Source organism: Momordica charantia (assembly GCF_013281855.1).
Source record: "Momordica charantia cultivar OHB3-1 chromosome 10 unlocalized genomic scaffold, Mcharantia_2.0 BLBB01000010.1, whole genome shotgun sequence".
In the NCBI taxonomy this organism is placed as follows: domain Eukaryota; kingdom Viridiplantae; phylum Streptophyta; class Magnoliopsida; order Cucurbitales; family Cucurbitaceae; genus Momordica; species Momordica charantia.
This window is the reverse complement of record NW_028275158.1, coordinates 19179596-19191819: the sequence shown is the minus strand read 5'-3', so window position 1 is coordinate 19191819 and position 12224 is coordinate 19179596. Positions and strand designations below refer to the sequence as shown.

At 36.5% G+C, this 12224-nt stretch overlaps 1 protein-coding gene across 8 annotated transcripts in view; it reads left to right on the top strand.

The window, feature by feature from the left end:
- The window catches only part of LOC111020389 (DNA topoisomerase 4 subunit B (DUF810)), a 36172-nt gene that overhangs the window by 13955 nt on the left and 9993 nt on the right, over positions 1–12224 (top strand). For all 8 annotated transcript variants that reach the window (XM_022297047.2, XM_022297046.2, XM_022297045.2 and 5 more), the window contains 5 exons: positions 5866–5946; positions 8715–8801; positions 8904–9086; positions 9192–9350; positions 11787–11879. In XM_022297047.2, coding sequence (XP_022152739.1) covers positions 5866–5946; positions 8715–8801; positions 8904–9086; positions 9192–9350; positions 11787–11879 — 603 coding nt within the window. The remainder of the gene's footprint in view (positions 1–5865; positions 5947–8714; positions 8802–8903; positions 9087–9191; positions 9351–11786; positions 11880–12224) is intronic.

Below are 12224 nucleotides of genomic sequence, written 5' to 3'. Positions count from 1 at the left end.
CAAATAGTAGATATTCTTACAAAAGGATTGAACAACAACAACTTTGAGCATTTGGTTAACAAGCTGGGAATGGAAAATATTCATTCACCAGCTTGAGGGGGAGTGTTAAATTATAGTTTATTTTATTTTAAAGGTTTCCTATTTTATTTAGGTTAGGGTTTTATTGTCCTAATAGGTAAGTATTTCTTTATCCTAATAGGCAAGAATTTCTTTTTAGTTTCTTCTTTGTGACTGCTATTTATATAGCCTTGTATCAATCATTTGGAGTAATTAAGGAAGAATTATTTTCTTTTCTTATTATTAACGGTGTGCAATAGCAATTGCAGCCTTGTTGTCACAATAGACTTCCATTGAACTATCAAACCTGATCTTGAGTTCTTGGAGAAGGAGTTTCAGCCACATTATCTCACAAATACCATGAGATAATGCCCTGAATTTAGCCTCAGCACTACTTCTTGCAACAACTGATTGTTTCTTACTCCTCCATGTAACAAGATTACCCCATACGAAGGTACAATATCCTGTCGTAGATCTCCTATCTTGAATAGAACCTGCCCAATCAGCATCTGTGAACACCTTAATCTTTCTGTTATCATCTTTTCCGAAAAATAATCCAAGTCCTGGAGTTCCTTTAAGATATCTAAGAATATGATACACGACTTCCATGTGTTCTTCAGTAGGAGCATGCATGTATTGACTTACAACACTCACTGCAAATGCAATATCCGGCCTAGTGTGAGATAAATAGATTAATCTTCCAACAAGACGCTGATATCTCCCTTTATCAACGGGTACCCCATCTAGGCTCTCTCCCAAATTATGATTGGGACTTATTGGAGTATCAGATGGTTTACATCCAAGCATTCCGGTTTCCTTCAAGAGGTCGAGTACATATTTTCTTTGACATACAGATATACCAGTTCTGCTCCTTGCAACTTCCATCCCTAGAAAATACCGAAGTGTTCCCAGGTTCTTTATTTCGAACTCCTTTCCAAGTGCCTGTTTTAGTCTCTCTATTTCTTCATGATGGTCACCTGTGACGATAATATCATTGACATAAACAATGAGGATGGTGATCTTACCTTGAGAGTGCCTATAGAACATTGTATGGTCAGTTTGAGCTTGGGTATATCCTTGTTTACAAACAGCCTTTGAAAATCGCCTGAACCATGCACGTGGGGATTGTTTTAAACCATAGAGAGATTTCTTCAGCTTACACACCTTCCCATCATACTTATCAATGTCAAATCCAGAAGGAAGGTCCATGTACACCTCTTCTTCCAAATCTCCAGTGAGGAATGCATTCTTGACATCCAGTTGTTGTAGTTTCCAATCTAGATTTGTAGCAAGGGACAAGAGGACACGGATCGTGTTTAATTTTGCAACGGGTGCAAATGTCTCCTGATAGTCTACCCCAAAAGTCTGAGAGTATCCTTTGGCCACCAATCTTGCTTTATACCTTTCAATGGATCCATCAGCATTATATTTGATAGTTAAAATCCATCGGCATCTTACCGTTGGTTTATCTTGAGGACGATCAACTACTGTCCACGTATCATTAAGCTTCAAAGCCTTCATTTCATCATCTACCGCATTTTTCCACTGTGGATTGCTCATAGCCTCTTGAATAGATTTTGGTACCTCATTGGCTTCTAGATTGAGAGCCAAGGTCTGAACTGCTGAAGATAAATGACTATAACCAATAAATCGAGCAATTGAATGTTGAGTACACGATCTTACACCCTTCCTAAGTGCAATAGGGAGATCAAGATCATTAGTATTGTCTTGAGGCACAAGGGTAGATTGTTCAGTATCTAAGGACGAGATGGATTCATGACTTTGCTGTTGAGGCTGTGGTGGCTCCACTCCTCTTTGAACCGTTTGTCGCCGAGAATAAACAAGAGTCTCAGGTTGCTTGTCACTTCGATTTGGGTTGACTTGATCATCTTCATTATTACAAGAAATAATAGGAATTGACTCTTCTATCTGAGTAATTGGGACGATCGGGATAGGTATTTTTGGCTGAGGTGACTCGGTATTTAGACCATCAATCTCAGGTATTTTTGACTGAGGGGACTCAATTCTGGTATTTAGATCGTCAATCTCCCAAAAATTTCCATCAAGACTACTTGTAATAGGCTCAGTCTCCCCCTGAGGGGAATTTAGGAAGAAAAAAGATCGAGACTAAAAAAATGTGACATCCATGGTAGTGTAAAATTTATTGGTGAATGGACAATAACATTTATAGCCTTTTTGAGTAGGAGAGTAACCATGGAAGACACACTTTCTGGCTTTTCGCTCCAATTTGTGACGTTCATGATCATAAACATGAGTGAATGCAGTACATCCAAATATTTTGAGGGGAATTGTGAGGACAGATCGGATTTGCGGATAGATAGTGAGTAAGATTTCTAGTGGAGTGTTAAATTTCAGAACACGAGAGGACATTCGATTAATGAGATAACAAGCAGTAAGGACAGCATCACCCCAAAAACGATTCCATGAGTGCACGAGCAGTTTCTAAAAGATGCCTATTTTTCCTTTCAGCTATACCATTTTGTTGGGGGGTAATGACACAGGAACTTTGGTGAATGATTCCATTTTGAGACAGGAAAGTTCCCAATGTTTGATTAAAATATTCTGTTCCCTTATCTGTGCGAAGAATTTTGATTCTCGTATTAAATTGATTATAAATGAGAGAATGAAACTATTGAAAGATTGATGCAGTTTCTGATTTTTCTTTAAGTAAATAGACCCAAAAAACCCTAGTGTGGTCATTAGTGAAGGTAAGGAACCAACGTTTACTGGACATAGTTTTGATGCGAGACGACCCCTATAAATCACTATGAATCATTGTGAATGGACTGGATGGTATATACTCAACAGAAGGATAAGATTTCCGAGAGTGTTTTGCAAGTTGACACACTTCGCAAGTAAAAAGGTCATCTTTATGAAAAAGTGAAGGATACAAATGTTTAAGATACTGAAAACTCGGGTGCCCTAAACGACGACGTAAAAGTAGAATTTGTTGTTCTCTAGAATTCGACTCACTACCAACCTGGAGAACTTGTTTATTTCTTAGACTTGGTCCTCTGAAGTAGTAGAGCCCTTCAAAGCCATCAACATTGCCAATCGTCGTTCCCGTTATCAAGTCCTGAAACAAATACTTAGAGTCAGTGAACATGGCTTGACACTTTAAATCATGAGTTAACTTCTGAACATAAATTAGATTGCAACATAATTTAGGCACATGGAGCACTGAGTGCGATGTAATGTTTGGGCTAAGAATAACAGAACCAAAGCCCTTAATAATGGCCGATGACCCATCTGCAAGCTTGACATGTGTCTGAATCGGGTTGGGTGAGTACATGGTAAACATATCATGAAAAGCGGTCATATGATCAGTTGCACCCGAATCTAAGATCCACTGATCGGAATGCTGCTGACTTGTTAAAGTTGCACTAAAAATACCTCGTTGTGCCACAAAACTTAACGAAGGAGTAGACTCAACCGGCGGTGTTAAGAGGCGATAGAGTTGTTCAAGTTGTGCCTTAGAAAATGGAGGGAGAGAGGTGGCCAAATCTTGGGAGTTTGACACATTAGGGCCCACTTGATAGCCGAAGGAGCTGGTTTGAGAAGGTGGAGTATTTGTAGGTGGAGGTGGCCGATAATTCCCTGATAAATTCTTCCGTTGAGGACGACCATGGAGTTCCCAACACCGATCTTTTGTATGGTTTGTGCGCTTACAATGATCACACCATAGATTGTTCTGACGAGTAGATCGGGATGAAGGTGGTGGTGGACCTTGTGCCGCCAGAACTGATGATTCCAGTGAGAGGGACAGAGGTTTGGTGGGTGTATCACCTATCATCACACGTTTACGGCTTGACTCCCAACGAACTTCTGTGAAGATTTTGTCAATGGCTGGGATTGGCTTTGTGGCAAGTAAGCGGCCACGCACATCATCTAATTCCGGACGAAGACCTGCAAGAAAATCATAAATTCGTTCCTTCTCGACGTGTTTGCGGAAGCGTTCAGCATCCTTCGAGTTCTCCCATTCGAGATTGAGACATAGATCAAGTTCAGCCCACAACCTACGTAATGAGCTGTAGTATTGGGTGATATCAGATTCACCTTGTCGTAAGGAACGTGCCTTATTGCGTAATTCAAACAATTGAGCCGAGTTATCAAAATCAGAAAAAGCCATAGTGAGCGCATTCCAAAGATCCTTTGCTGTTGAGTAGAAGATGAAGGATTCTTTAATGTCCTCCTCCATCGAGTTAATGAGCCATGCCATGACCATTGAGTTTTGTGCATCCTACACGGAAAAAGAAGGGTTTGCTTCATCTGGTTCTGCTATCGTGCCATTGATGTACCCGAGTCGACTGCGGCCATGAATAACTAGGAGGGTCGATCGAGACCATTGCAGAAATTTTTTTCCGTTGAGTTTTGGAGAGGTAATTTGGAGCGAAGTGTTTTCAGAGATAGAGATGTGAGGTGTCGTGGATGTGCTTTTAGGGAGAGAAATTGAGGTCGTATTCGATCCGTCAGAACTCTCATGCGTCAGTCATCATGGCTGTTTTAACCATTCTGGTGTCAATCTAAACCTAGCTCTAATACCATAAAAACTAAGGATAGAGACACCAGAGAGACATACATGAGAAAAGAGAGAAGAAATAAATTCTCAAATTGATTGATCAAAGATGAGGAATAGAGGCACTATTTATAGGTTACAAGAGGAAACAAAATCTAGGAATAACCTCCTAACTTCCCTAACAAAAAAGAAGATTTATTTGCTAAATTTAAACACAAAATCTAAACAACTTTAAAACAACTTCTAACTAAGTCCACATAATCTTAACTTCTAACTAATTCAACAACTTCCCTGTTGAAATGAAGATAGAAATATGATGTGTCAATGAGCCTTATATAATTAGGGGGTTTTAGTCACATTTCAAATGCCATGATTTGGAGGGAACAAGTTTGAGGTTAGGATAGAATATTGTTCATTCTTTCACAATCATAATATTTGGAGGAAGCAAAATTTTTTAGGGCAAACCACAAGCAAACGAAATTTGGAATTTCCCTCCCATGATCAATGGACAAAAATTAAGGCTAGGATATAAATAGAGAAGAGAGAAGAGACAGACAAAGAAACTTAAGACAACCAAACCTAGAGACCACAATTCCTTGACAAGTTTCTTATATTTGAGAATGACAATTGTATTCCTCCATCAATCAATCGTTTTCTTTGTTGTTCTCCTAGCTTTTGGAGACCCTTGCTTTCCACAAATACCACTCTTCCACAATTTTTCTCTTTGAGCATATTCCTCTTGCAAAACTTCCTGTTGAACCACTCTCCTTTGACTTTTCTAATGTGTGCCTTTTCATTGTCAATGAAGATTGATTTCTATTCGTCTATAACTTTTCAGTCTGCGGCTTCTCCTTTTAAACAATGCAATTTTGACTAGAACTCTGACCTCCCAAATCTATCTCTCCTTAATTGATGTAATTTCTAGTGTGACTAAAACCATTAGTTTTCCTTTTTTTAAAAAATTTATAGCTAGCTACTTGTGCTCATGTGTACCTTTATTTTTACAACTAAACGTCACATTTCTATCTTCATTTTAATAGAAATTTGACAGAAAGGTCGTTTAATTGAAACCTACTTTAAAGTTCAATCACATTTCATACGATTTAACCTTTTTCATATTACTAGGTTTTTGATGTAATGTCCCAATATTATCGTATCCTCATTATTATTTCAAGGGTACCATTACCCTTATATTTGTTATCACATCCTTCAACGTTCTAGGCACCTGCATCATTTTTCTATACTAATTTAGCTATTTTCATTGAACTCAGAAACCTTCTTACTTTGGAAAAGTGGTGAGCCTGTTGTCCACCGTTGGAGTTGTTACTTCTTATGATTGCAATACTATAAAGGTAGGTGGTAATGCAACAACGTACTTGAATGGATATTTGGTTTGTAGATTAGATGCCTTCTTGTACTAGCTATGTTTTCATGAATCTTCCCTTTATCTAGTTCATGCCTAATTGAATATTTTCTCCCAGCTAAAATCCGGTCTCCTACTCTTTTTTTGCTATAAACTTTTCATTGATGATTGGAGAGTAGTATGTTAAAATATTACAAATTCCCTTAGGAGTAAAGTGAAAAATGAAAATGATTAACCGAACTATAACATACTTGTGACTGAATTCATAATCAATACCTGAACTTTTGAGTTTTTTGAGTATAACATACCTGAAGTCTTCTGTCATGTGGAGTTATGTGTGTTTATCATATCATAGACTCACAATGAGGACATAATGGGATTCTTTTTTAACAAGAGACAAAATTTTCATTGTCTTTTTATTATTATTATTTTTTTATTATTGTTGTTTTTCTCGCTCCCTTTGAACTTTTTTTTAAATCTTTTTATTATATCAATGAGATGTTCGTATCTTGTCAAGAAAGAAAAAAGGGAGGAATTAATATTATAGGAGTTCAAACACAAGACCTCTTTTTTTGATATGTGATATCCCATTGAATCATCACTGAATCCAAAAGCATAAATTGATAGATTTCGATAAATTCAATCATTTATCAGTACTTTATAAGGGAGAAACAACAAAGCTTCCTTGACAATCTCACATGACAAGAGACAACTCTTTTGGAGGCATCATCGACTGTTAGATACAATTTTTTTGACATTGAATGTCAAGAGGGATTGGTCATTGAAGAAAATAGCCCTCGTCAAACAGACCATCTTCCATATCAATTCAAACTTTGTGATGCTACCAGAAACAAAATTCAGTAACTGTGACAAAATCATAAAGCCCCTTGACGTTCTCATGGTATCAGCTGGGCAGCTCTAGATGTTGTAAGAACGACATGAGATATCCTTATTCTTTACCCCTCTTTCTCTATCAAAGAGGTCATTTAAGGTGCTTTCTCTTTCTGTGCATTTTTTTTCTTTCTAACAGTTTCTCCTTTTGGATTCCTGGCTTTTAAAGCTCAACCGATCTAGTTTTAAGATGTTGATAATTTCAAGTCTACTTCTTAAAATTAGGGCTGCATATAATTTTTATTTATTTATTTTTAAAGGAAACAAACTTTCCATTGATATTGAAATAGAAGATATGTTTGAACAAAAGAACATATACAAAATGGGGGAGATGAGGTATCCACACAGAGCTAAAAGGTTAAAAAAATTATCAACAGTAGAAATCATAGTGCAAAACTCCTGTTAGGAAGATTACAAAGAGCCCCTCAAGCAGAGCACTAATTACAAAAAGCCCATCAAACAAAATTTTCATTTATTTTCTAAATTCGCATGCGAATTAGTAGGAGGTTATAACTTGATGACTTTTTGGCATAATAAATATTCATAGTTAAGGGAAGTGAGTTCTCCTTCTCCGACTTCCTTCCTTTGCTTTTTAACTGTAGAGATTAAGGTATTAAAGTCTATATATATAGACAAATATACAAGGTTGACCTAATCCTATAAGGAGAAGGTAAAGGACAAATTAATATTAACACAAAAATATAAAATATACTAATATATACTGTAACACTCCCCCTCAAGTTGGTGCATATATGTTAATCATGCCCAACTTGTTAGACAAATAATCTATTCGTGCTTCATTCAACTTGTGTTCTGTGATTTTTGATATCATTGGGATCACCTCAGAAGTTACGATTGATTTCTTCTCAGCCATAACAAACAAGCAAACTTATTTGAACAAAACGATAGAATCAGACCAAACCACCCGAACCAAACAAAATAGATGAATCAAACGGTTGGAACCAAACCGGATTAGGTGTTTTCTAAAACCAGAAACCCCAAGTGCTCCCCCACGACAACCAGAGGGGCGAAGGCGATTGGCGGTGAAGGAAGCGCACCGCGACGAAGGTGCGAAGGACGGCGAGACGAAACCCACGAATAACAATTGGAAAAACAACTGGCAAATCAGCAAACGACGGCGGCGGTGGTCGTGATAGGCGGTGACGACGGTGGCAGTGGTGGTCGGCGGCAACCGGCGGCGGTGGTCGGCGGCGACCGGCAGTGGCGGTGATGGTCGGCGGTGGTCGGCAGCGGCGGTCATAGTGTTGGATAGCAATAAACAAAACCCTAAGGCACAAAACCCTAATGGGCACAAAACCTAATGGGCACCAAAACCTTAATAGGCACAAAAGCTAAAGCTCTGATACCATGTAGAGACTAAGGTTGGAGAGAATCCAATGTTCTGTATTCTCATTATTAAAGTCTATATATATAGAGACAAATATACAAGGTTGACCTAATCCTATAAGGAGAAGGTAAAAGACAAATTAATATTAACACAAAAATATAAAATATACTAATATATACTCTAACATTAACAACTAAACTGATACTAAGGGAAAGGGTATGGTAAGCATTATAAAATTTTTGGGTAATTGTAATGGGTGGCAAATGATTTTGCCATATTTGCAATTATAGAACAAGGAATTAGGTTCTGCAAATATGACAATTTTTTATAGGGCAGACGCAGACGTCTATCATTGATAGATGTAAGCGAGAAAATTGTGTCATAATTGCAAATCTTTTTAGCTTGTGCTAGATTAGCTAATGTTTTGGGCCGCATTGTTGTATGTGCAATTGCCCCTAAGATTTTCTTTTTTACTTGTTCTTTTGAATCTTATGTGAATCGTCAATATTTTTCTTTAGTTAAAAAGATTGGATGATTTGAAAGAGACTGGAGCTAGAAAACTCAGAACCTATGTCGAGAGGTCCATAGAAGCTGCTTACAAAGAGGTACACCAAGATATATGACACTGACAGTATCCTAATGTAATTAAAAGGGAAAGCGTAGTTTCTTTGCAATTTATAATGATTTTAATCTACTTACTTGGTTAGGCAGAAAATAATGTACATTCTCAATCCGGAGAGAGAGTACATTCTCTGGCTCTGCTTGCAAATAGACTACGATTGGTTGCTGAGAACGAAATTACTGTATTCTTCCCAGCGTTGCGTCAGTTATGTCCTGATTCTGGGATAATTGCAGCCATGCTACTGCACCAGTATTATGGAGAAAGATTGGTTTGTTTCGTTAATTCCTTTTGTGATTTTTTTTGTCCTGCCAATGCAGGTTTTCTTCTATTTCCTTTTGTACTTATTCTGGATGTATATTTCATTAAAATGCAGAAGCCATTCCTTAAGGAAGTATCGAATCTTTCTGATGATGTAAGGTCAGTGCTTCCAGCTGCTTATTTCTTAGATCGTGACCTAACTCATCTATTTACCTCTGCTTCCAAAGAAAGTAGATTAAGTTCCCTTCTCAAGGAAGACCTTGACCATTATCCGGTCAGCCAATCTTTTCCCTTTTTACAATATAACATCTGATGTGTAATTCTTGTATTTGAATTTTTTTTTATTCTGTTTGCTTTTGGCCATTTTGAACTCAAGATAACGTAATATAGCAAGTCAAAATCATCCTTACATTATTAGGAATTTGGATACGCAAATCAATTTGGATCATATTAGAACTCTCCATCCTATTTGAAGAAGTGCATTGTTTAAACACCCTAATTTTGACTTTGATGGAACGATCATCTAACAAGTTTTCACCTCTGGTCCAAGAATTTGAATTATGGTTTTTGATTAGCTTTATAACCTACATAATGAGATGTTATGTTCCATTAATACCTTTGTAGACTATATGTATATGTATATATGCATCGGACGTATCCATATTTTATTTTCTTCATATCTTTGTACCTTACGTATCCATGTATTAATTTTGTGAATGATCATGTGTTGGTGTGTCTTGCATTTTATTACATTCATGCTGTCTTGTGTTTGCAATTTTGTATTTCTTAGATGCTTTCTATTTGAGAAGGTTAGCTGTTTGCACTTTCTATTATATTGTTGTCTGGCAGATTGTAAAAAACACGTAGAATTCTTGATTGGATGGTCTATGAACTTGAACAAAACTCAGATAGGACTGGACACGTTTGCTTAATTCCTACTTCCTAGTATATAAAATATTTTTTCCCTGCTTGTTCTTTATGCATCCATGTTTTAATTTTGTGAACAATCAGTATATGATGTGTTTGAGTTGTGTTTGTTAAATTGTGGGGCCCATTCTTGCAAGCTGGATAATTTGTCTCCAACTATTCCTTTCCAGCACATTATTCTTTCAGGATAAACACTTTTCAGTTCATCAGGTTTCACAAGTAGTCTCTAATTTCCGAAATATTATAACTAAATCTATGAGGTTCTGCAGATGTTCCAAAATAGTTTTTGAGGTTATTTTTTAGTAAGTTGCTTCAATAGAAAGATGACATGACATTTTTAAATTGATTTTAGCGTTGTTGATGGAAAAAACAATTATTTTATAATATTTGTAGGATAATTTGGCAAAAAATATAAAAAAATTGTCTCCTGTTGTTATTGCCCTGCCTCATCTCCCCATTGCTTTGCCTCCCTGGCCCACTGTTATCACCCTCATCCCCTTTTCACCTTTCCACCCATGTCATCATGGAATTGCTGAACCTTTCTCTTTCCACTCAAATCTTTGAGCCTGAACGCATACCCCCTCGAGATCTGAATTTTCCATTCCAAATCTGAAAACTGAGCATGAGGGGGCGATGGGGTTGTGATGGTGGCAGCTGTGAGGGACAATGGGGGTACAACAACATGGGGGGGTGATGGGGCGGGGTGGGGGTAGGGTGAGGGGAAGAGATTGAGATGAAAGGGGGAAGGGAAGAGAGAATTGAGTTTTGTTTTTCTTTTTGTATTTTTTTGCTGGCTCAACCAAAAAAATACAATGTTATATGGGAAAAAAATCTATTTTCCCTTGATTTTGGCAAGGTTATCTTTTCCCTTTCAATTTCACCCAATTGGATTTTAAACTTAGTCTAATATTGTAATTTTTTCTTTTTAATAGACTTTTGTTTAAGAGTTATTAAAAAATATATTTTTATGTACTTTCATAGGCTTTCAAAGAATCGCGACATTAGAAGTGGATTTTTATTGAAATTTGTAAGTTTTTGGAGGTTGATTATTTTTTATTGAACATGTGTATGGATAAAGCTTAATTTTGTGCAAGGTCTCTGTTAGTGGGTTCGGGAAAAATTTTTACCTAGCTTTTTTTAATTTTTTAAATAGAGGGGGTGAGTGCGGTTGAAATTGAATTGAAGATAAAAATTGAAATACTTGTAAGTTTAGGATTCAATTTGATGAAATTGAATGTTTATGGTGAAAATTGATATTTGGCTTAGTGGTCAATGAGGGCCAATATAAACCATAAAGGGTTTAGAGGGCAATATAAACCGTAAAGGGTTTAGAGGGAATGGTTCATGGTAGCCACCTACCTAGGATTTAATATTCTACAATTATCCTGGCAACCAAATATAATCGGATCAGGTGGTGGTTGACAGACACGTTATCAAAGAAAAAGAGAGGGAAAAATCATCACTCTCATCTACACTCCACTCCCTCGAGATTCCAACCGTTGATATTTCTATTATAGTCTTGAATTTTTTTTTTTTTTTAACTTCTACAATATTTTCTCTCCTTGTAAAATATTTTACTATTGCTTATTTCTTTTGTAAACTCTCGGTAGGCTTGTATTTATTAGGTTGTAATCTGTTTTGGATGTATGAAATTGATTGGAGTTTTTATCTCTTCAATAACGGCAGTGTTATATTCATGTTTAGTGTTGTATTTACTTGTTAGATCCTCTCAATATATCAGGCAGGTAATCTGTTTGTTTATTTCCTCTCTGTCTTTTGGCAGATTGTACAAATTGCTAAGCCTATAATTCTTGACTGGATGATCGATCAACTGGAACAAACCTCAGAATGGACTGGACGTGCTTTCAAGTTAGAGGTTTGTTATTTGCAGACCAATTTTTCTAATTTAGCAATAAGTGCAAGGTTTAAAATTCCGATTCCTTTTTTTTTATTAATTTTTTTTAAAGATCTCCAATAGACGGAAAGGTTGAAGTCTTCATTTTATAGAAATATCGATGGAAATTTTGGTAAAAATTATGGAAACCATGGAAAATTATGAAAAATTGTTTGCATTAGTAGATGTGCTTTAATTGTTGTTTAATTATGCTATAATTGACCATTTTGAGTTATTATGTGTAAAACTATAAGTAATATTTATTTGGAAATATCAATGTCAATAAAATTTTTTGAAAAAGCATAGAAATTGGTGAAAAGTTCTTGA